Source organism: Pezoporus occidentalis, unplaced genomic scaffold, assembly GCF_034315485.1.
Source record: "Pezoporus occidentalis ecotype Australia unplaced genomic scaffold, CSIRO_AGI_Poc_V1 ctg95, whole genome shotgun sequence".
In the NCBI taxonomy this organism is placed as follows: Eukaryota; Metazoa; Chordata; class Aves; order Psittaciformes; family Psittacidae; genus Pezoporus; species Pezoporus occidentalis.
This window is the reverse complement of record NW_026916315.1, coordinates 1,025,141-1,050,980: the sequence shown is the minus strand read 5'-3', so window position 1 is coordinate 1,050,980 and position 25,840 is coordinate 1,025,141. Positions and strand designations below refer to the sequence as shown.

The following is a 25,840-nucleotide window of genomic DNA, read 5'->3' as shown; positions in this document are numbered from 1 at the left end:
GGTACCCCAAACCAGACTCCTCAGAAGCCAAAGCAAGCTGAAAAAAGTGGCTTCCCTAGATGCAAAGTAGAAAATTAAATGAAAGGAAAGAATAAAATAGCTATGTGGTTGTCGTGGTTTAAACCAAACCAGACAACTCGTTCACTCACTCCCCCCCGCCTTCTTGCCCTCCCCCTACTCCCAGAGGGACAGAGAGGAGAGTCAAAAAGAATGCAACTCCCACGGGTTGAGATAAGAACAGTTTAGTAACTAAGGTATAACACAAATCACTACTGCTACCACCAATAATAATAATGATAAAGGAAATAACAAGGGAAGAGAATACAACACCTCAGCACCAGACAACCAATAACTCGCCCCCCCCCCCCCAGCCTGACCAAGCACCAACCCATACCTCCTCCGACCCCGCAGTCTACCAGCCCTTCTGCCTAAATCCCAGTTACATCCTGGGCATAACGTGCTGTGGTATGGAATACCTCTTTGGCTAGCTTGGGTCAGGTGTCCCGTCTCTCCTTCCTCCTGGCTTCCCCTCCTCCCTGGCAGAGCATGAGGCTCACAAAGTCCTTGGCCAAACCAAAACATTATTGTTATCAGCTCTGTTCCCAAGCCGAAAGTCAAAACACAGCATTGCACCAGCTACCAAGGAGGAGAAAAATGACTGCTACTGCTGAACCCAGGACAGTGGTGCAGTTGCATAAAGGTGAAACCAGGCATTTCTGGAAACCTTTCCAAACCTTTCACTTCTTGCACTGATTTACGCCCTTTTGAAAAGAGCTCTGAATACACACATCTGTAATGCTCCTGAGATGCATCTGCAACACCCATTACAAACACCCACACAGCCAAAACAGAGATTAGATTGGTGCAATTATTTGCATTTTTCAAGAAGAGACAAACTGCTTAAACCATGGATCAAAAAAGAAAACTAGAGTAAGGCCACATCAAGAAATGCCGTTCCATTTTGTCAACAGTTTGGCATTTCTACATAGCTATTTTAAATAACGCCATTTAAAAGAAAAATAATAATAATATCTCAAGTACCAGAACTCTACCAGCTCCGCACTGCCTCCAGCCCTTCCCTCCCCTGGGGCTACAAACAAAGGTTTCCCCTAGTTGAAATTTCTGTGAAGAAATAATGAAAAGTCATCCTTAGGAGAAGCCATCTGTCATGCTGGCACAAATTATCCCACCATTTGCAAATTGATGTGCCCTTCTCTATTGCCTCTAAATTTGGGAGGGGACCTGCCTTGCACACAGGCTGAGACCATGCAGACACAGGAGGACACAAAGCCACCAATGCTGCAACTCAACCGTGAATGCTGGTTGAACGACATGGCAGACCCCTCTTCCCCATCCGCTTTCAGCAGCAACATCAGATGGGGTTGCACAATCCCAACAGCTTCCTACTTTCTTCGGCCACCCCTGCTGCATTATCTTAAAGCAAAGCTGGTATGAGTCAGCCTCCACTCAGGGAGCGCAGACAGGCCAGTGGTTAGCTTGATGCAAGAATCAGCATCAATAAGGCAGAAAAAGCTGGTCACGCAAAGTGATTAAGTGAGAATTAATCATTACTACCTTAAAAAAAATTCCCCCCACTGTCTTTCAAGATCCCAGCAGTCAGTGAGAAGGAAGCAGAGGAAGCCAGGCTGAATAGAGGAGTTGCACTGAGCATGGGAGGTACCAGCAGCCACACACAGATTCCCATTAATACCAGTTCCAGGAGCACCCACTCTTCCACTGTTTGTGCTGTCACATATGCACCTTGCACAAGACCACCCTGTGCTGTGAGGCTGTGTACTTTACTCAGCAGAGCAGGGCAGTGGTTCCCATGAAGTCTGTATCCCATCTGACTGTACAATACAGCAAAGGGAGCATAGCATGGAATGAAACAAATGAGAACATCTTTCCTGAACTGGGAGAAGAGGCACAGATGCAAATGCACTGAAATTGGTGCAAATGACAGAGAACTTGGGTTAGCCCTAGCCAAGATAAGCTAGCTCTCACTATTTGCTATCTCTACACCAGCAACAGTGGTCAGAGAATACCTAAAAACTGGTTGTAGCCCATTGCTGTCTTGGAGGCTCAGTCTGGAAGCTGCATGAACTCTGCAGGAATTTATAATCTTACTTCCAGTGGAAATACATCAAAAAAACCCTGTCCTACCCTCATTGCTTTCCTCCCAATACAGCAAGTAAATTGAAGTGGTGCTGGGACAAACCTCCCTGTGACCAGCTCTGACATACAGCACACAGCCCAGTCCTATTCATGTGGCTCTGCTACAATGGCACTGGCAATGCGGTTTCACACTTCTCCCAAGTCTCACCATATTCATCCTGTGTTGACACTGAGCTGTGATGCTCCCATGGAGGAGACCCACTAGTTACTGTACCTGAGGATGAAGTGTCTGTCTCACTCTCTTCAACTACTTTTGTCATTTAAATAGATAGAACAGCCAAGAAAGGAAGAAGGAAAAGGGCTTTCTGTTGCAGAACAGCTCATCATTTCCAGAAGCATTTACACACTGTGGTTGTGTAAGTTCAGATAATAAAAAGTCTAGTTTAAACAGGTGAGATGGTCTGCCTCTCTGCCAAATTCACAAAAAACAAGCTGACTGTGTAAACTTCTGTTGACTTCAGAAGCAGCAGCTAAGGCAAAACATCCAAAAACGATGACTCTGTAATGGAACCCATGTCTCCTGACTCCAAGTTTCATTAGCTAATCGAGCACAGCCTGTAACATGGGAAAGGGTTTTTTAAAACTCCACAGTGAGCTCCATGCCTTCACTCTTTATCTGTGTGTAAAACTGTTTACTGTATGTGGCACAGAGCATTTTGGTACCCTCCAGCAACTGGGCCAAAAAAAAGAAGTTATCTGTTTTTCTCTATCAAGCTTGACATGTTTGCCTGGAGGTTGTTTGGGTTGTTTTTTTTTTGTTTGTTTTGTTTTTGGTTTTTTTGTTAAATTGAGATCAAAACAAAAAAGGTAGGGATAAAAACTGCTTCAAAGCCTGAAGGAGAAAAGGAGCAAGTAGCTGCTTTCTATCCCACTTCACCGAGGAAACTGCTGCATAAAGCAAAGCAGAGCAGCACAGGAGGAAGAGAGAGAGGGACAGAAAACAGAACAGCCCATTGCAAAATCATCTGTAGGAGAGGCAGCACGAAAAGGAGGTTCATCTGACTAGCACTAGCGCAGACCTGTTCTCAAGCTGGCAGGGCCTCTTCTGTGTGCCTAAGACATCACACTGGGACTTGAAAAGGTCCAGACTCAACTCTTGGCTCTGCCACAGGCTTGTTTAGTTAAACCCATGCAGACCAGTTATTGTACTTAGCCAGGGTCTCTGTTGCCTGCTTTAAAATACACTCAACAATTCTGCACTGCCCACCACAAGCATCCACAGGGATGTCTGCATACAAAAAAAAAAAAAGCAAAAAAAGCCCCAAACAAACAACAACAACAAAAAAAAAAACAAACACCAAAAAAAGCCAACCAAAACCCCAAACAAACAGACAAACAAAAAAATACTCCAAGCACTGCAGCATTGTTGGATGAAGGCAGGAACTGAAAAAATAGAACAAGCAGTAAAATGCCCCATAAGGGTCTACAGGCCTGTAAGCCCGGCAGCAATCACTTGTATGCAATAAAACATACGAGACTTGAGCACACGACTGTGCAGCAGCAGGTGCAGCAATGAGACGTGATGGATAAGGAAGGTAGGAGACACACCTCCAGTGTCCCCTGACCCCCTATTTGATACACACAGAGGAGCAAAAGTGACCATCCAATAGCACATCAACAACATACTCAAAATGAGCGGCTTTCCTCCACATGTTTCTGCACTTCAGTACAGTTGGGTCACATCATATTGACACCTGCTCAAAACTCACCTCTCACAACCTATTTCCTCAGCTGACAAGAAGCAGACATGAGGTGTTATCACCTTAGTGGGCACAATTCTGGCTGGCACAGAGGGACACTGGTGGCTGCGGTTACACATCTGCACCCAGGCCAACTCTGCTCTGCTGGTTTTATCGCTATCTGCTTCCGGGTTACAAGCCTTTCAGCACCCTCAGTGTTGAGTAACTTCATGCCCCCAAGCACCATAAAATTCTGCAACCACAGTAACCTACAGGGTAAGGATGGCTATGAAATCATGTCCTAAACTAGGACCTGAGATTGGAAGAGTAGGAGGAAGTCAGGAAATCCCAGAAGATGATGGGGGAGGGATTTAGTCTTTTCAGAAAACAATAATGAAGTTTAATCTATTTTTCTTTCCACTTTACACACTAAAATAAGCTTCTCAGCTTCTGGAGCTGTCACAAATCATAAGGAAAATAAGGCCACTAGAACCCCATCAGTAGAATAAGAGCTATATAGTAATAATCCTGAGGAGGTGTGCAGTGCTTTCCATCTTCAAAGTGTTTTACAGACAGTACTTTTTTAATCTGCAAATTTCCCCTGGCCATAAGCAAATGCTCTGCCTCTCTGCTAAGCACAAGACACGCAGCTCAGATCAGCACTTGGGAGAGATGGTGCTGGCAGTAGCTCTGACCTCCAGAGCCAGACTTCAGTTTCTGACTCACTGCAGTCACTTCGTAGCTCCAGCCACCACCTGAATCCAGAAGAACTGGTGACATCCAGCACTCTGGAGCTGACTTCAGTATCTGAAAGCCTCTGGTACAGGGGAGTGTAAGAGACATTCTCACAATCCAGCAAACAACAGCAAAGCCTGAAACAAAATCCCCAGGACAGAGGCTCCTGGGGGCCTTACAGACACTGCCTGCCATGCTGGGGTGTCACTCTGGGCAGAAGCTGGCCCCAGTCCCAGGCTCATCATACCACACAGCCTGTCTGATAGCCCTCAAGGGAGCTGTCAGAGGAGTTTCCTATGCAAACATGATGCTGCCTCCCACCAAAGGGCTATTTATGCACAGCAGTTACCTGTTCAAACTAGGTGGGTCCTTCAGATAATCAACATGAGGCTGCTCCTCTCTCCTGGCAGCAATATCTTTCTGCTTTTCTAACTCCCTAAGACAGTACTCTTCCCAGCACTCACCCTTCAAAAGCTGGAAGCTCTTACACAAAGAGAGAGCAGCCTGATTAGCAGAAAGAGAAAAATGGAACAAGGTGCACAACTACAGCTACATCTTCTATGTAAGTCAGTATCTAACATAGGCCAGCTTTATTTGGAAACAAGAAGATAACATTATAACATTACATTTGTGTTTTGGTGGGGTTTTTTTGTCTAACTGGTTTTTAGTCTCTTTTGAGCCACTGTATATTTGTATGACATCAGCAGTGCCAATGAAATCATTTTAAGACCAAAACTGGATTCATCAGGCCTTGCTATCCTTCAATGGGTATCAGAACAGCTGGGTTAATTAAGCATCCTACAACACAAGTGCAGAGACCTAGGCTTTATTTTCCATCTTAAGGATGGCTTAGCTGAAGGAAGGAAAGCAGAAGACCCCAAGTATCATTGTAAACAAACTCCCAAAGGTCACAAGAAAGGCATTCAAACCCAGTACCTGCAGATTCATGTATATTCTCAAGACCAGAAAAGATTTGGCCTTGCATAAAACAGGAGTGAGTAGCAGAGTCCGGCACAAATTCATTCTCAAGTCTCTTACTCTACACTACTCAGACCACATTTCTTTCCTCTTCCAGCTTGTGGCTCCCTTTCAGCAAATGACTTTTTTTCAGCACCAGCCTCCATAGACAGCAGAGCCCAAAGAACAGATGTTTACAACCACAGTGCTGTTGGCAAAATCTGCAGGGGGCAAATAAAGTTTGCAGATTTGTCTCTCCAGTAAGAAGAAATAGGGTAAAGTGCAACGCTGGAGCTTTCTGACACACTGCCAGGGAGATTGTCATACTCGCTGAACTGGACGGAAAGGCCATCTGCATTAGAGCCGGAGCAGTGCTGGTGTTTTATAGCTGGATTTTATCGAGTGTTGGCTCCTCATCCCCTCTGTAAGCTCTGAGAGCTTGGGATTCAGCCAAGCCAGTACCCCTGGCTTGGGTGTTCCCTGGTCAGTGTTGCTGATCATGCTGCTGCCCTGGGAAGGGCTGCAGGGGCAGGCAGGAAAAGGGACAGCAAACCATGACAGGTCTCGTGCCTCTGGCTCCAGTCTTCCCCAGTCCCCTGCCAGCCTGGGCTGAAGAGAGAATTGGTCCTGACAATACAGCATTAGATGTCTCTAATAGCAAATCACAGAAAAAGACACAGCTGAAATGACAAATCCCTACCAAGTTACACATCTTAACTATCCCAAGAACCAGGTTCCCTAGTGAGAGCTCCGCATACCCATTGCCTCACACATTGTCAGGAGATCACTGTGGCAGCTACAGACTGTGTACATTCACTCCAAATAACCTCTGTTGTGCTTCCTCCACCTTCACTCCCTGCTCCAAGAAGAAAAAGCAAGTTACGTTACAGGTGCTGTAACATTATCAGAGCATGTCCAGTCTCCCACACAGCTCTGTATTTACAACTTTGCAAGGGTGAAACAAGCTGCAGTTGCATTTTGGTGCCAGTCTCAGGAAACCCTGCAGTGTAACAGAGGGCTGCACAGACGGTTGCCTCTCCATCCAAGTACAAACTAGCCATCCAAGTCTGTCATGAATAACAAAAGACATTTTGACAGTCCAAAGTGGTTTATGATGTCCATGGAACAAAAAAGGAGCTCTGAACTGAAAAGTGAGTCTGTTGCCCGTAGACCTGCAGAAATGAAATACATACACTAGAGTGGATTTGCAGAAGAAATGTACTTTAACTCACCAAATGTCCCATGTGCCACACTTTGACACTTACATTCTTGGGGCACTCTACAAGGGCTCTAACCATAGAGAAGAACTCCCCTAAAGGATATTTTAAAAGCATTAAATACCTCACAGAAATGCATGGAGGGTTCTGCCTGATCAGTTGGCACAAGCCAGTGTGACCCAACCACCAGAGTTCCCTTTTCACAGCTCCCAGCTGACACACTCAGCTTTTAGAGTTGCTCTAACATTTCCCAGGCAATCCTGATTCAATTGCACCTACCTCCCATTTCTGAAGAAGTCCAAGATGACTGAAAGTGGGGTGTTGTAACGCTGCCTCAGCAGGAGGAGGATATTGCGTTGGTGGAGAGCGGAACAGCACATCCAGAGATACATGCAAAGCAGGGATTTTCCCAGTGATTAATGGCAAGAACTCCTACTACCTAGGGCTTAGCGAAGGAGACCTGGTCTTTGCTGCTTCCCCATTGTTCATCATTTCCACCAGGCCGCTTTCAGACGGGATGGGACATCCCCTACTGAACGCTACAGCCTGCTGTGAATGCCTTGGGCATTCCACAGCCCTTGGGCATTCTGCAACCCTTGGGCAACACAAGGAGAAAAGACTCCCAGGCTTGAGCCTCTGCAATGAGTCCTGCACTGAGATGAACCTTGCTGAAGTGCATGTTGTGAATCTGGCCCAAATATTCAGTGTGGTCCAAGAGACAATGATACAAGAGCTGTTCATCTGCTCAGGGTATTAAAACTGCTCGTTTGCCAGCACTGCAGAGGGGCAAAGGCTCATGGGGGAGCTTGTCAATCCCCTGCACAGCCCTTATTTCTGGACATTTCCCCTTATAAAGCCTGTGTCTGTTCTTTCCTCCCTCCCCCTTTCCACTTGCCTCCTGTAAATCATGCTGTCTCTTTCCATCCCCAAATAGGAAGTCCAGAGCAGAGACATGCACAATCTGCCTCTTTACAAGAGCTGGGCTGAACGTGTGCCAGAGGAGCTGCAAGCATGACAACATATTTCCTGTCAGGAAAGTGACTCAGTGAGATGGGTATGAGAGCTCGCCTTATGAGAAGTTCCTCTCTCCCCTTGCATGGCTGAAGCATGAGTCAGAATCAAGAGCTGGAATCTCAGTCCCCTCCAGATCCAAGCAGGAATAGCAGAGTTCAGGTTCAAGACGAGGTCCTGTTTGCAACTCAGTGACAAAGCAGCACCACCTGCTAAGCCCTGGTTTCACCCCTCACAGAAGGGGAATAACAACACTGACCAAGTGGGCAGCTTGAATTTGCAAAGTACTTTTAGGTTGAGGAGGTACTTACTGCTATTTGGTAACGTACCCATTTACACCATGCTTATATAGGTGAGCATTATACAAAACCCACACAGAATTAACATCATGTTCATGCATTCTGCTGAAGTGTTTTATACATGAACATTTCATCCAGGAATATTTTAAATGCTAAAATATCACTGTAGCCAGTTTTCTTTCTCTGGCCTCAGACCAGCTCTTCCCATGATAAGTGAGCAGACCCATTGCATGCCAGGTCCTTACCAGAACCGCTGCCAAAGGTGACCATCCACAGCCAGAACACAACCAGCATGACACTGACCATCTTCATCCTGCTGAGACAAAGCACACAGCGTCAAATAACCAGAACCTCTATTATTTCATCACTGCAGACAGCTTTTTAATTTTGAGTTTATCTGTTTATTCCTCCACCCAGTAATCCTTTAATTCTTGTATGTTCTTTTTGTATTTCATTAATATTCCTTAAGAACAGCGTCTGTATGGCAGAGTCACTCTGCCTGCAGGCAGCTGCATGCACTCTACAGTCCTGGCAGGCAGTGGCTCTGAAAAGAACAAGTTAATTGACTTAAGTCACTGGAATAGCCTATATATCCATGAGCACAAGGAGTAAGGTAGATACTTGCAGGCTAGAAATCCCAAGCTTTTACTTCCAAAACACCAAGGTCCTTTGCCAAGACCTCATTCTGCTGGTTTCTGAGAAGGAGTGCAGAAAGTATGCGCAATGGCAAATGGCAGGGCAGCTGAAGAACATTTGCACTGAACACATATCTGACAGTTTAGCATGACAACCATGCTGGTACAGTCTGAATTTACAACGTCTGCTGCTGGTGACCTGCTGCCAGAGTCCTGACTGCTTCACCCCACACCTGCAGGCAGGACACGGCTCTTTCCAGGCAAACCCTCCTTCAAACAGCCACCTTACAGGAGTAAACTATCGCCAGATTTGTACGCTTTTTGGAAATGATCTGAATAAAAGTTTGTGCTTTAAAAGTGGCACTGATAGACAAACAACAACCCCAGACTTCCCTATGCCGACTACAGAGCACAGCTTTCTGAAATTCAGGATAAATGAACACTGCCAGAGTTTTACTCGCCATCCACTCTGGTACCTGGCATTCAGCTCTCACAGCCATTCACACACTGGAATTAAATTCTCCTGTGTTTCTAGATTTTCCAGGATGCAACTTATAAGCCAGTAGTCATGAAAGCTGACATTTACTAGATGGTGTCATTAATGGGGTGAAGGTTGCATTTCATATTCCTGGATGCTGTCAGAGATGGGAGAAGAGATGGTTAAGAGGCTGAACTTCATTAAAGCACCTTAGCTCTGCCAGGCAGATGCAGTAACAAGCATGGTGATACTGTCAGGAGTGCACTCATGATGCTGCTATACAGACTCATGAGGGAATCTGCTCCACCAGGATGAGCTAAAATGGTGGGGAAAGAAGTAACAGAGCTCTCTTAATCATGTCCCTTATAAACCTGCCCATAACATATGCATTACACAGAAGGGCTTTGAGCATAAGCAGAGAGCACCTAAGACTGCAGAGATTAACAAGAATGGGAGATGTGAACTGCACTACTCAAAATGCCGCAGCGGATATTGAATCCTTCCTTTTCAATGCTTGCTTCTGAAAGGCCTTTGTATGATGCTTTCCCTCTGCTGGGCTCATCTCAAAGAGACAAAGGAAACCCGGAGCAAGCCTGTTCTTCTTTGCACAGGCCACACAAAGGGCTGCAGACTGCCGCAGAAGCCATCAGCCTTCAGAAATGGGCAAGAAACTAGGAAGAACTAGGAAGAGTTTTCTTTCTGGGCTCCAGCTGAAAGGGCTGCTTGTCTCCTACCTCCTTCATCCAAACCAAAGTGCCAGCTGCTAACCAAACCTTTCTCTATTGCTATCTACAACCAGCTCTCAATATCACTGAAGAAGACTTCATAGGGAGGTAATAAAATTAGTTTGGTTTAGTACTCCTACACTCTGAAAATGCTGAAGATAGTTCTTTATGCCATCAGATTGGGTAGAGAGAACCAACACGCTACACTTTGGGTAAGAATTTAGGAACTTTTGAGAATTCAAATGCTAGAAGAGAAGGAGCGTAAGCATAAAAATCCGTCATGGGTCCCTCTCCATTTGTCATTAGATAAATGCACAGTATGTCCTAACTCACCCTTATTTTCCAGTGATTCTCTCCTGCATTTTGCACAAATAGGAATGAATTCAGCCCTGAAGCAAGCAGGAACAACTACTGACTTTGGATGAGTTTCTCTTGATTAGAGCAAGGCCATTTACATGGCCCCAGGCCAAAATAAGCTACTATGCTTTACCCTGTGATACATGAACTCTGCAGTCAGCTAATATTTACAGCCATTAACTACGCTCATAGGAATATGCTTCTCTCAACTGTCTCAAAGAGCCACCAGGCTTCTCTTCCCACAAGCAAGGTATCCTAAAGTTCCATACTTTGCCTGCTAGTAGGAATATTCTTGTTCCATGCTTTGCCTGCTAGTAGGAATATTCTTGTTTCTTGCTCTACCCAGCTATAAAATCAAAAGCCCTAAACAGTGTGATTCACTTCTGGTTCATTCCAGGCTCCCCAGAGATGTTTCCAGTGGAGCTAGGCAGGCACAGAACCTGTCAGGTTACAGCAATTTCTCTGCTATAGGAATGGGACTCAGCTGACCACAGCTATACAAAATAAAAGGGGCCATGGAAGGCATGCTGCACAGAGTCAAGGGCTGGTCAAGGGGAGCCACCACAACCTCCTGGATGCCCTGACCATGCCAATATTTGCCAGGCAAGGTGAAGGAAGAGGATTTTCCCCTTGGGTAAAGAAATTGTGAGGTTGTACACACAATGAAGGAGATAAAGGGGACTGTAAGGCAGGATGGCTCCTGCAGGATGACTTCTGCATCCAGCTTTGTTCCTGTAGCACATGGTTATTCAAAAAACATATCAATTACTTCCACAAGATCTGATGGTTTGTACTACTAACACAGCAGGGGGACCAATTCTTCTGCACTAGTGCTGCTGCCACTAGGAAGCTTTGCTTTAAATGGCCCAAAAATCTGTGCTATATCCCCGAAAAGAAAGATCTTTCCACAGAAGCCCTGTGGTCACATAATGTCATCATTTCTCCCAAGGAAGATTATGTGATTCTGCCAGTGACACCAGGTAAAGAGCATTGCATCCATTCAGCCACAGAGAGGTGGGGTGGGTTTTGCAATGCATGTAAGAATCTGATGCCACAAGACTACAGCCCACCCCAGTCTTGCCAGGAACAGAAGTTTTCTCAACCTTTTCCAGCAACCTGCTTCTTTGTCTGGGACATCAGAAAGCATTTTGTCTGTATATAATGCAATTCCAGTAGTGTCTGATTAACTTCCTGCACAAGTGAGTATCACTGCACTGAAACTCGAGTACCCCTGGCTGCAACCAAAGAGACTGCAAACCCCAATCTGCACTGGAGTGTTTCAAACAGCTGCATCCACACAAAAAGGTCACAGACCTCACCTCTAGTACACAAGCGACTGAAATAAAAAGTAAATGCTAAAGGGAACCAGGAATAAAATCAAAGAGCAGAGGAGCATAACAGCTCAGAAATCCCACCATGTCTAAAAAGCAGGCAATCAGAGCAGCCAGAAGGCTGTGAGTGCTCCAATACATCCTCAGCACTCCAGAAACTTCTCACAAGACCAGTATGCTCCGAAGTGTTCTTAATGTCTCCATAAATTAACATTCCAACAATAATTCGTAGAGCAGTTAGGGAAAACAATCCATCACTGGTGTTGTGCTGTTGCTAGAAATTTTTTAAGGAACTTATTTGAAATGGTTTTTGTTGTTAGTTTGGTGGTGGGGTTTTTTGGTGGTTATTTTTGGTTGGTTGGGTGGGTGGGTTTTTTGGGGGGGAGAGGGTGTTGCTTTTTTGTTTGCTATTTTTTTCCTCAGATCAGAAATTCTTTCCTTTTCATTTCTGAGCATTTTATGCTTCAAACTTTCACCTTCTGTCTATTGGGCAGCGAAGAAAAGCAGGGTGGAGGGAAACACAGCCATGGAAGTGTCTCATGCTCTTAAAAGCAGAGGCTGTGGAAAGGTTTGGGCTTTCATTTGATACTGGCCAGAAGTGGCCTTTATGTCAGAAAAGGTCATGAGCATTTTCATAAAAAAACATCTTTTAATAAGACACCCTTCCCAAGCAGACCTAGGCAAGGAATTGTTCACTCCTGCCTTTAGCAGCATGGACCCCACAAAGCCTACGCACTTTCCAAGCAATTATAAAAACCAAGACAGATGCCAAATAAATAACGAGGAGAGCTGCACTCAAAGTAACTCCTGTACACCTATTCTCAAAGTCACGGTACCAATTCTAGAGAACACAGCCGCATTTTCCAAGAAAATGCCTTTGTCCCTCCTAACCACCAGCACCTAGGGAGAGCTGACAGGTTTTTTGCTTTTCAGTGAGAAGTCATGCTACAGCATGTAGAACAAAAGCCCCCTTCAAAACCTTGCCAGTAAGTACTCTGGCTGAAAGGACATTTAAAATAAAGCAGTTTCAGAAAGAGGAAAAAAATAACATCAGCCAGAGCTGGGTTTACATATCATTTTCTTTACGTAATTCTGTACCAAGCCCTCTGAGTCAAAAGCATTCAAGAGCACAGGACTGGCCTCAGGAAAAAGATGCAGACACAGGAAGGTTAGCAGAAACCTTAGCTTAAGAAATGCTTTGCTTCAATGCTGCATTGAAGGGCACTGAACAGAGCTGAAGGGCTGTAGAACAAGGCTGGTGTTCAGGAGAGGAGCACAGCTTCTCTACTCCCATACTGCTGCATGCCCATGAGCCCTGGGTTCCTGCATCATCACACAGCAGCATTGGAGAAAGCTGCTCTGTGAGTTTGCTGGGTTTTATTAAGGAGAAAATGCATGTACAGTCCAAGTAAATTCAAAGAATCCAAAAGGCAAAGAGCAGCCTGCAAAAGTAGCTGCAGAAAAGTAATAGCAAAAACACTAATGGAAAGTGGGAAAAGGCCCTTCAGCTCTCCAGGAAACACTTTTGCTTTTCAGTATGTGCAGGAGTAATTCAGGCAAAAGAAGGAATTACTGTAGCATAAACCATCTTGGTGGCACTTAGCCAGGATTTGCGCAGCATCTCTCTGACCTGCCTCTCCTCCAGAGGCTGTGTGGGTACCACATGGCACTGCTTTTCACTGCAGCCTCAGCATTTCCACTTGCACCCCTGCCTGGAGCAGGACCACTCCTGCTTTGAGCTGGCCAGTCCTGCAGACAGCCCTCCTGAGCAACACAGCGTTACATCAAAATCCCTGGAGAGAGGGTAGAAAGGCAGGCGAGAAGTTTCAGCAGTCCAGCCTTTTCCCTCTAGGAGGAATTAGCACATTCATTAAAGATTTCCTTCCCAGACAGCTTCCAGGAACAGAATGGGGTGGAAACCAATGACAGTTTGATGATGAATGTCATAAGCAGCTCAGAGCACTTTCGTTGCCGTAGTGCACACTATGCCACGCTCACCACTTCAAATGCAGACATGCTGACCAAACAAGAGTCCCCAGCGCTGTCCTTGTTAAAACACTCGCATCTCTCCTAAGAGCAGGGAGCCCAATTTCTCTTGGCAGCAGCTTCATAACAGCCAGGCACATTTCATCAGGAATCAGCCAGGGCTGAAGCCTGGCCTGTAATCAGGGATATCACAGGAGCCATGAATGCAACGCAGTCAGTGCATCTAATGGCGACACAACCAAGGCACAAACCTGCAAGATGGATGGTCAGTCCTACTTTTGCCAGGGTGACTGCACTCATCAGGCTGTCTCACGCCCAATGACAGGAGGCCGAAAAGCTTTTGATCTGAAACATCTCTATTATAAAAGTAATTTCTATAATCAGATTCAAAGGAAACATTTACATTTGAGCAAACTGAAACTTTTTCGCCATTTAGAATCACAGCATCTATTAAACACTTTCTTTTGTGGGGGGTGGAAATAACTAGTGGGAGTCAGATGGAGTCATCATTTAACACAAAGCACCTTCTGTCTTAATTTGCCAGAGCTTCCTTCTCCAGGCCACCATCACACAGGACCTGAAAGCGCTGGCTCCTAGCACTGGGGGGCTACAGCACTGGCATCCTTTTCGCTCAACAGATTTAACACTAACAATCAGAATTTAGAAGAAGCAGCTATTTTTTGCCCCTCTCAAGAGAAAAGCAAAAAGCACCACATAGACATGTGGAAAGAAGAGGACGGGGGAGCTTGAAAATATATCTGAAGAAAGTCAGTATTCCCCCTCCTTCCCTTTGCAGTTCTCCTGCAGTCTTCTCGGGGCTTGGCAAAGCAGAAATGCTACAGATCTTGCACACTGCTCTGCTGGAGCCCAGTGTACTGCTGATTATACTCTGGCAGCTGTTTAGCAGGCAGAACATGCTGCATTTCATGCATTTAAAATACACTACCTCAATAATCTGTCACCTCTCCAAAATATATGCACACCTGGACAAGACAAATAAACCACTGGGACTGCCACCAAGAGATCTGTGAAGTGGGCTAAAGAGGGGCAGGTAGAGCCAGAGCTAAGAAATCAAACAGCACCGATTACAAATGCATACATGCTGGCCACCAAGCAGTTCAAACACCAGTCTACAAGAGCACTTCTGTGCTCAAGAAAAAGGTATCCAACCAAGACAGTCTATTTTTTAAGTCTGAATAAGCCAGGGAATGAAAAGCTTCCAACAGAGCTTCAAAGAGAGCTGAGACCTTCCACGAAGCCAAACACAATACTTCTATTTTGGACGGCAATGTTAGAGTGAAAGGAGAGCTCTGCGAAATACCCACATATTGTGCTACCGGGAAATAAACTGACAAACTAATCTTTGATTAGAAAAAAAAAAGAAATCTGCAACCAACATGGCTCAAAAGACCTGAGGAGACTTAAGGAATCCAGAGTAAGATTCCTCCCTAGCTGGAAGAGTTCTGATTAGCTTTCATGGAGTCCCTGGAGACATCTGAGAACAAGCATTTAATTCATACACTCTGCCTCCCAACCTTAATAGCTTTTAGATGTAAGCAACTCTAATGCCCTCCCTACGAGGTTATTCCACTATCCCTGTGGACATATCAGCACATCCACATTGTGCAACAGATTGCACAGCAGCAACCCCAGGCTAGATCAGCCCAAGTCACTAAATCCAGAGAATACAATGCACTCGAGCAGAGTTATCACCTGGGCTTACTGCCTTTCACAGGACTCACCTGAGACTCTTAACCCCAAGAGCAGCTTTCCCAGGAGAGGCATCTCCTCACAAGCCGAGCCTGGCACAGCCAGTGCTCTGCAGCCCCATTGCACATCCCTATTGCCACAAAGGCTGCACCCGGCCTTGCTGAGCACCAGCTGCTATAGGCTCTCAGTTCCAAGAGTTACTTAAGTTCAAGCCCTTTCTGCCAGCTACATACCTGCTCTTTCACTTCATCTCCCCCCCTTTACAGCCCTCAGTGCTTGCAAACACGGTTCCCAGGGTGGCTGCTCTGTATTCAACCAACACCTTCTCCTTCTTCTTCCCCTAGAGAGGGACACAGCAGGAAAAAAAGCCTCCAAGCACAATTGTGCTCCAAAGCACAACACCACTGTCTTTCATTCCCCTTTCCAAGCATCTCTTTTACTGTGCCATTGCCACAAAATCCCCAGGCAGACTGCAATGTCTTCAGCACCGCTGGCAGGTTTACCCATGCTGCTGCCAAGTAATGAAAGCCTGATCCCCAACTCTCCTTGTGGCATAAGAGGAGGATTTCCTCAAGTGACTCCAGGTATCCTGGAATAAGCAACACATTCAGGGGTAAAAGCAAGTCAGTCAAGTTTTTTCCTTTTTCAAGTTAGGGCCACACAGTGTTTCCACACCTAACATTTTTATTAATCATGTTAATCTAATCACATTTAGCCTTATGAGAAAAAGTAAACAAGAATAAGATGTGAGGATGCTTCATTCCCCCTCCTCCAGCTGAGGCTGCTCTGTAAGTGTGCTTTACACATCAATCCACTGCAAAATTTAAAGCAATCAAAGAAGGAACAGCAAAGGCACTGAAAGCCCAGGACAACACGCCACCTACAAGCAGGTATCCAGAGGTCCTTTCAAACCCCCACATTCCTAACCTTGGTCCTACTGGTCACTATCAGAGCAATTTTCTGCATGCCTGCCCCTTCCTGGTCAGCACAGTACAGCTGTGGTCTGAAAAGGGAACTAGAAAAAGCTGGGTACAAACAGAGAAAAGGAAGAAAAGAGGAACAGAACATGACAATCCTTCCCATGTCATGTGTATCGCATTTGCTCCCCACACCTCTAACATTTCCTTCTGCAAATATTAGGTTGCACCATGACAGGGAACTTGCTCAGGCTCTGCCTGCACTGACCCCATCACTGCAGCTCTAAATTCAACCTTTGAAAAATGGCACCCTGAATTTTCAAGCCCAGGAGCCTCCTACAAGAAGGTCTGCTCTGTGACCTACAGCACCTACACAGTGGTAAGCTTGAGAGAGAGCTGCAGGCAGCAGTATGCTGTGACTGTCATCAATATTAATTATTTGGGGAGAATAAGATTGATCTCATGAGGGCAATGAATTCCTTTCTCCACCTGAATGACAAACAAAAGGCAATATATGCACTGCTGACATTTCCAAGGGCTACAAGGAGCAGCAACAGGAGGAAACCGCACTGTGATAAAAACCTGCTACAAAGGGACAAAAATCTGAAAAGTCTCAAAAATTTCCATTTCTGAATACTTTCAGTGCCAGGAAGCAGAAGCCTTCATATTCTCAAATAGGCACTGACTCTAGCCTTCAGCTGGCTCACCTCTTTGCATTAAGAGGAAGCAATCACCAAGTGTCTTTAGAAAGGTGGGTTGAGTTTCCCTCTTGCTCTTTGAAACTTCTTGTCACCAACTACAGAGTCATTACACCTGCAGACAAGGGCCATGGAGGGGACCTTAGAAAGGGGAAAACATTGCCTTCCTGGGTAGCCACAAACCAGGGCTATTCAGCAGCCAAGAAATGCCTAGATGCACATTCCCTGTGCAATGGGAAGAGGATACAGTAAACCTCAAGAAAAGCTTTTTCACTTCTCCATGGGTTTAGGTCAAGGGTATCTGTGTGTGTGCAACAGAGCCTCCATAAAGTCCACATAGCAACATGAAAGAGAACAACGGAAGGTGAAGAAAGGTAAATGCACTGAGGCTATGGCTATTTTTGCAGGAGAATGGATGAGGGTGAAAGGCAACCCAGTCCATGGTGATGTTACTCCGGTGGAGTCCAAGTTTAGCAACATTCATCAATCACCTCAACACATCAGCCCTGTCCTGATCAAATGCAACCAGCACAATTTGCTAGAGCAACACATTCTGGGATCCAACAGCACATCTGTGCTCATTGAAACAGGTTGGATGCCTACAAGACCTTCACAACCTCATGATGTTATTGCACTGGGCAGCAACACCTACATCCTCCTCCCGCTATCTGGATCCCTCCTTATAAACAAGGGCTGAGAGGCGTCTGTTCTTGAAGGAAGACGAGGGAGGCAGCTATTTCTTGAAGGGAGGCAACTATTTCTCAACAGAACAAATCCAACTATTTGTATTACAGTGGATTTATAAGGATGTTACTGTCAGAATAAGTATTTTATAGATCCCAGAGCTCTGGATCAACAGATTGATGGTAAATCTATGTAGGTGGGGCCCTGGATGTTACTATGCTGGGACAGATCTAAGATTGTTTTACTTTTGGTTCCCTGTGGGATTTGCTTTTTACAACAAGGCTAACCTCTGCAAAAAAAAACAGCTAGAAATTTGGGCTCCTGCCACTGCCATTTACTGTGTTCCTGTAAGTCTCTAAGGTTGAAGATTTTAAAACAGTCTAGTAGTTTAGGATAGCAACGTGAGTTTCTGGTTAATCTACATGAAACCTACAGAGGCATCAATCACCAATGGTAGTGCATGAAAAACTGTAGTGCCTTGCTGATAATCAGGCGTCAGAGAGCTTATAAATGGCTGTCCCTTGAACTGAGAGCATTAGTACAGGTTTCTAAAATCTGTTTCCCCAGCCACACTTATAACAGCCTCTCTCCACCTCACACCACAGCTGTGCATCTTAATGTCTCTAAAGTGCTTGGAGATTCCAAGATGAAAGATAACATATGAGTGCAAAGTATAGATTAATTCCCTGAGCTCAGCAGTCACTGGAGCTGATGGGGCTAAATGTACCACACACCCACCACGCAGAACTTCGGCTTTGAGCCTGTCTTAAATAGTAACTACTTAAGCAGCAGTTTGCTCGGAACAAGTCATTTTTGGGCTGGCTGGCTGGACACACAGAGCCCCAGTGGCAGGAAACACAGAAATGCAATAAACTACTATGAAAAATAGATGCTTTTCCATAATAAGGTCATAAACCTGTTCCTATAGAATCTGGTAATGGGATTTCAACTCATATCAGCAGGAATATGACAAAGCTGTTCAGGTTTTAGCAACCAGCACATTAAGAATGTGGCCAAACATAATTTGAAAAGCTATTTCCATTTCTGTTTGTTTTTTTAAATTATTGAAAATCCAGTTTAAATATTACCAAGGAAAACTTTAAATTGAGCAAGATAAGTTTTGGCTTCCTTCCAAGTAGAAGGCAAACCCCAAACGCTACTGCAAATGTAACAGATGGGAGTTATTTTTCACTCTAAAAGATTCACTCCTCTGCACTGAGATTAACTGTAATTTGCTCTTTATTTACTTTTAGGACAAAGGTAAAATGATAAAGAAAGGCAACTATAACCACAAATCACAGGCAGGAAAAGGCAAAAGGCAAAAAAAAAAAAAAAAACAAACAAAAAATAACCCCTCAGAGAGGAAAACGTCATGTCTTTCTCACCAAGCAGCATAACTGTTATAAATACATAGTTAAACAGCTCCACAGCATCCTGTCAGCACTAAGGATAAGCATTTAGGTCACACTTTCGCAAGCTTTTATACACAAGTTGATCGAATAGATAAGAATTACATTCTGAACATCTGAAAATATCACATAGCTGGAAGTGGACAGCATCAGGCCTAAGAGAGTCAAGATGTTCCATTACACTTTAATTTCAGTCATGCAAGGGATTAAGCAAAACCAGGAGAGGAGAAAAGACCAAACAAACAAAAACCTCACACAGCAGCTTTTCTAGGTAAAGAGGCAGAGAGGTATTAACACTTACTTTTTCCTTTTTTAAAGTCTTCTAATTCTGATAACGCCTTGTCTCAGTAAAGCTGAAGAGGCTCCTTAAGTATTTGTGCGAGTGCATGATTCCTGTTGTATCTTTGCCTTTCAGTCACACAATAAAACTGCTCAAGGAGCTTCGTGCAAAGCTACCAGCATTTTACCGCGGTATTTCCAGGCTGCAATGCAGCTTGCACCCAGACAACCTGCTGCCCTGTGGCCACGCTGGCTGAAGCCAGATCCAAAGCTGCAAAGGTTAAACACTAAAGCTTGCCCAGTCCCATTTAAGCGAGCTGTTAGCAATAAAGAAGAGTAAATGGGCTTGAGGGCAGTGTCAAATGCTTCTGAATCAACTAGACAGTCTCTCACACCAGCTCAGGGTTGCTAATACCCGTGATGGGCATGGGATGGGAGTGCATCTAGCTCTCCTTCCAGGCATGACAATATGATCTTCTTCTGTGGCCACCTAGAGATAGCTGGTAGCTCTTAATGACACTACTCTGGGTGGGATTTCCAGGGTAACGGTTCTCTGGCTGTTCGCAGGAGAAGTCACCTTCCACTCCCCCGACTCAGCTCAGAATTCACAGCAATCTCTTATTCCTTGCCCCACACAGAAATTTTAAGTTAACAATCCCTTTTTGTTAACACATGTAAATCTAAAAAGACTCCATTAGAATCAATAAAACTTTTTCATATAAATGTGGAGTCGGAATATAACAAAAGACAGAAAAGTAGAAAGAAAGAAAAAAGGAAAGCAAGAAAGTCCAAAGTCAACACCGGGGACCTTGATTCCACTCACTGCAAAAGTTAAGGACTGGTAAAATGCTCCTCATTTTACTCTCTTATATGAGAAAGTGAAGCTCTTACTCTTTCACACTCCTTCCTTCTCTTTCCCCAACACTCTCAGAGAGTTCTATCTTTAGCCAGTTCTCTTTGCTGTAATTATCTTACAATTGTAATTGGATAATCATCCAGACTTGGGAGAAACTGGTGTCAAGAGGAATCCCTGGGGATAAAGCCCCCATCTAATGAAACTGAGAGTTGCTAAATTAACAAAGGACTGACTAAATACAATTCTTGGCTTGCAGTAGAAATCTTGTTTTACCAGCAACTATTTTTAGGAACCCTATAACAAAATACATACACTTGTATATTCAGGTTCCTCTATTTTATTTTCTGTTAAATAAGACTCTGAATTTATGAACATAATGATCTGTGCATGTGTCTCATTGGGACCTCCGAGGTTGAAGGTAGCAAGTGCACTGGCTAAGATAAAAATTCCCAAAAGCGTAGGGAGAATTTGAACTAATTTCCCCAAATCAGTTTCCATTTTACACTCTCCAAGGATACACATGGATCTGTCACATGCAAAAGCCCTACATATAACACTGGGGCTGAGAAACGTGAGATAAGCCTGCTCCGTGAAAACATTGGGGTGTGGGGAGAAATCCTAAAATACCTCCCAGAAGAAGCAGTTTAGTTGCAGTTTAGCAGTTACCAGATCTCAGACATACATTCTGCTGATGGTGGAACAGAACAAAGCAGTTACAAACCCTGGAGGGAAAGAAACCTGCCTGTGCATGGCCCCCAAGCTACACCCAGGCTGCCAAGCTTGTGCAAGAACAGGGGGGCATTCAAGCGAGGCAAACATAACAGCCAGCTTGGCCTTCCTTCTGCCTCTACGTCTGGCCCACCTCAAGCAGCCGGAGGAGCACCAGCTCTCGCACAGCAGGTACAGAGATGCTACCAGCCGGGCTGGATCAGCCTGGCACCACAGAGGAGACGGCTCTTGGCTTTGCTTATTTGGACAGTGACATCCATGAGCTGTGTCAAGAGAAAGGCAGGGGAGGAAGGAGGAGAGCCGGCAATACCTGAACTGTGAGCTTCACTGTGGAAAGCATTTCAGTTCCCAAATAACATGGCACTGTTCACAGATTTCAGCTTATATAGGCTTTTCCATATATCTATTTTTATTCTTGAAGCATTCCGCGTTGCTGTATGATGAAAACAAAGACCGGACAGCACGGATGCTCACAGATACATGAACACATTCACATTACAAAAGTGGTCATAATCTTCCTGACTGTCCACCTTGCTAGTACAACTTGTGCTCTGAGAGCCAAGGTGGAACACCTCTCCCACACAGCCAGCTGCAAGGGTTATCTCTGTAGCAGGTTTTGGCAAGTCGGAGTCTTGCTGAAATGGGAGGACATTTAACAACAGTGGGGGACTCAGGACAGATGGGGAAATGAATATAAATAATGTGCCTGCCAAAATAACCAATATAAAAATCCAAACATAAGTGAGAAAAAGAAATAAAGAACATGTTCTGGCCTCTTACTCTGAAGGAGTGAAATGCTTCTTCCTTAGTGCCAGCAGCTGGCACATGCAGGCCTCATGAAATAAAGCTGGGACAAACATTCCCTGGCTCGTCCTTCTCATACATGTACCTCAGAGCTTAAAATTACAGCACTGAGGGCAGCAAGGAGGTGTTTCCCATACCTCCATGTACCCAGGCACCATCTAACATGCTGCCACATCACTCTCTCAAACCTCTGAAGTCTCTTATGTGTTCCTGCCAGGCACTTTGGAGTAGCACTACCTGACCCAGAGCATGAGCTTTCTCAAATCTGGACCATCTCAGTACTCATACCTGATGCACACTAGCTAATACTCAGATGCAGGATACCTGTGCAGAGTGATGAAGGTCTGAAAGGAGAGATCCCATAGAAGTTCAGACCCAGCTTTCCTTCACGGACTCTGGAGGGACCAGGCATAGGCAGACTTGAGCAATCACAGTTCTTCATAACCACTTTAACTCAAGCTACATCCAGTGATGGGAAGCTGTGTGCAGGTAGACCTGTCCTCTTCCTTACAAAGGGCATTGTGTTTGAAACATAACCTCTCACCCCACAGACCCCTGCTTCACCTCCATGCAGCAGCTCCCACCTTCCCAGCATGCCTTGCTATCCCATATCCTTAACTGCTCCAACAGAGAAGGAGTTCCCAGTGGCAGCAACAACTTCGTACCTACTTCCAAGGAAGGAGAGTGAGTGTTGGAGATTAATCCCCTCTGCTTGCCCTCCCCTGCTCACCACAGGCAGGCAGTGGAGACAGAAAGCAGGACCCTTCCCAGCACCAAGCCCTCCCAACAGAAAGCCCTTGGGCTGGAGTGATGCTTTCCATGCAAATAGGAGAAGCTTTGCCTGCAAGGAACACAAGACAGCAAGTAAATCTCCTGGAGCTGCCAAAAGCAACCTATTATAAATGGCCTTCTAAGTTATGAGATATGGACTTGCCACAGTACAGTTAATAAATAATACCCCTAATCCTTCTGTGTATGGAAGTTTAAGTTTAGTGACAGTCCTGCTTACCCAAGAGGGCCACAGTTAAAAACGGAGTGTCAGGAAAATAGTACTTTTTAATTACATAGCAAATAGGTTTTTTTTACAAAAGGAGCTTGCTACAATCTCCAAAATGCAGGAATAAAAAGCCTTTCCTAGGAACACAGAACTAAATGCATGGAACAAAAGCATCATTTTACAAGAAAATAAGATCTGTACAGAAAACCAGAATTTTTATCCACACATTATAACCAGCTATTCACAAAGCAGAGGCTGGGATGGGAAGAGAGTGTGTGTGAGAGAGTGTATTTATAACCCAGTTTACAGAAACATCCTAAGGCCCAGAGATGAGGATCCTGTTGTGCCAAGCACTGCACAGACACACTCTGAGAAACAGCCTGGGCTGAGAAACAAGCAGTGCCACTGTAATGAAGGGAAGTGACACTGGCACAGAAAAGGGCCACCTGAAGCACTGGAGCTCTGGTGGTCTCTTTTCTGCCCTTCCCCCCACCTTTTTTTTTTTTTTTTTTTCCCAGAAAAGCATTCCTACTGCCCAGTTTCATCCAGATATCCCCCCCCGCCCCTCCCCCCCCCCCCCAAAAAAAATGCTTTGCATAAGGGGACAGCTGTCCCCAACAAACACACTGCAAAAGGCATCTTGCTGCCAGCCCCTAATCACTTTCAGCTTTTTTCTTGGATGCATCTCTTCCCATTTATTTTCTTGCTGTGGCTTAAGTCTGATCCCTTCCTCTCCCCTCTTCCATTTAAAAAACACGTTTAACAGGGGAAGAGAGCACGTATCAGAAGCTCACGAGCTTGCGATGCGGACGACAGTTAAAGTTGCATTCGCCAGTGCACGTAGCGCTCTAGCTCGGAGCATCCAAATCTCCCTAACCCAAAGGAGAGAATTTAAGCAAACCGCTCCGCACCCCGGGTGCGGAGGCACGGCGCTGGCGGGGATGCTGCACAGGCGGCGAGACACGCATCCACGGCGCTGCGGCTCGCATCTGCCTTCACACCGGCCGCGTCCTTCACCGCGCGGCTCCGGGAGCACAGGCGCCCGTCCCGGCTCTCGCTCCCAACACCCCCTGCCCGCAAGTTCTCTCTCACCTTGGAGCAACGCCTCTCTCTCTGCCCGAGGACGCCGGGCTTCCCCAGGCTTCCTCCCGGCCGGCCGACGAGCGGAGGCTGCTGCCGGCTGTGCCTCGCCGGGATCGAACCTGCTGCCTCTGCCGCCAGAAACTTTCCCTCTGCGTGAGGGGAAGTTCGCGGACGGGAGGGGAGGGGAGCGGAGACCCCCGCTACCCCGCCTACGGGTACACGCGTGTACCCCTCACCTAAGGGTGCAGGGACCTCCACGCTGTCCTCTTCCTCCTCCTTCTTCTTCCTCGACCCCCAGACTCCGCCCCACTCTCACCGGCCGCCCCTTATCCCCAGCGCAGGGAGGGGAGGCGGGGAGAGTTACTCCGGGGAACTGGTAGCCGCCGTGGCGGGGGGAGCCCCACTCGACGGGTGGCGAGCGCGGGCGGGCAGAGGCGGGTTTGCAACGCGGAAGGGCTGCCGCGGCCTTCCTCCTGCAGCTCACGGTGTCCTGCCGGAGGAGCTGGGCTCCGAGCGCGGACCACGGCTCCCTCTCCTGGCCCGAGCTATCCTGCCGGCTCGAAGCCGCTGGTGCTGCGAGCGAGCGGGCGGGCGGGCGGACTGCTGCCTCAGGTCAGCGCGGCCGAGGGGCCCCCGAGCCTTTGGAGCCTGACATTGTGCGTCAGTACGTACCACTATAACGCTGCTGCAGTCCCCGCGCTCTCCGGAGTCACTTGCCCCCCAGGAAAGCAAAGTTTCCCCTCCGCGATGGATTGGGAAGGAAGGGCTCGTTGGCGAGAGCCCTGGCACCCACCGAGAGCCTGGGCACCGCGGTGCTGCCTTGTCACGAGCAAGTGGCATCTTTTTGCTGCATCCTTGCCACGAATGCAGCCCGGATGAGGCTAATGGATGAGGAGTGGGCACCTGGAAACAGACTGTGAGGGAAGTGATAGGGAGGCTGAGGAGTGGAAGAAGAACCTGCATGAATGTGGGCTGGCACCTTCTCCTAGAGAGTGAGGCCAGGGAAAATCTGCACAGTCTCTGGTGTAGAAGTGCCCTTGCCCTTATCAGGGATGAAAGCTCTCTCTATCAGGTTGGGCAGGAGGCTCTTCCATCCTGGCAGTGAGTGACCTGGCCCTATTTGCACTTTTGCCACCTATTATCAAAGTGATATGTCTGGACCCAAAGCCTCTAGTACCAGGGGAACTGTTGATTCAAAGTGCTGCAGCACTCCTTAGCACTACTGGCTACAACACTTGGACTGTGTTCAGTATGTCAGTCACTATCCCCAGGAGGTGGTTCCAGGATATCTAGCAGACCAAATTTCACTCCACCCCATGAAGCTCCTCTGCAACAAACCTATCCTGGAGAGCAGGGCCTGGTCAGGCACCTGTCGCAACCCCTCAGAGCCACTGCTACCACACATCTCCCCATCTTCTCTGCAAGGCCATGGGAGGCACCACTGCACATACTGCTGCTGAGAAAAGGGGGTCTTAGCCCTCATCAGCCTACCCCAGATCATCAAAGCGGGCACACCTGAAGTTCTCCCAGACCCCAAGGAAGGGTGGCTTGTCTGTGCCACAGGCTGTGAAAGAGTTGCAGTGGGAGGCCAGCACTGTTCTGCTGGCTCCAGCAGGAACAGCTTTTCCTCCTGCACCTTCCCTTCCCGGGGACTCTGGCACAGCAAAATTAGGCAAAAAGTTTCTTAACTCAGCAGCTTTCATGTCCCGGTGGTAAATGCCCTTGAAAATCTGCGTACTTGGCTTGTGCTTATAGTCAGCTCTACTCAAGCCATCTCTAACCCAAATCCATTCAAATATTTAAGTAACTTGTCGAGGCAGGGCTCTGTGTAGGCTAATTTATCCCCCTCTTGGGGCAGATGAGTCCATGTTTTGTCCATACTACCTGCACAGCTCTAGACCCAAGCTGTATTGTCTAGAGCTATATTAGGTATCTGTATACTTGGATGCATTACTGAATATAGGCAAAACTGAAATAGCAAGGCACATTTTGTGAGCTGCATTTTTCATCATACTTATGGAGAAGTGTGCACTTAAAATCTTCTATTGAAATACGACAGTTCAATTTTCTCATAGAAGATGAAATAATA

At 46.2% G+C, this 25,840-nt stretch overlaps 1 protein-coding gene across 4 annotated transcripts in view; it reads right to left on the bottom strand.

The window, feature by feature from the left end:
* The window catches only part of IL1RAP (interleukin 1 receptor accessory protein), a 51,791-nt gene extending 27,552 nt beyond the window's left edge, over positions 1 to 24,239 (bottom strand). The window contains exons 1-2 of one of the 4 annotated variants that reach the window (XM_062606275.1): positions 23,988 to 24,239; positions 8,319 to 8,386 (exon numbers count right to left, since the gene is read on the bottom strand). In XM_062606275.1, the coding sequence (XP_062462259.1) occupies positions 8,319 to 8,385 (67 nt within the window). In that variant the 5' untranslated portion in view covers position 8,386; positions 23,988 to 24,239. Of the gene's footprint in view, positions 1 to 8,318; positions 8,390 to 23,760; positions 23,952 to 23,987 lie in introns of those variants that run through there. The other 3 variants (XM_062606277.1, XM_062606274.1, XM_062606276.1) reach the window with 3 other exon arrangements.
* Between the last annotated feature and the right edge of the window lie 1,601 nt (positions 24,240 to 25,840).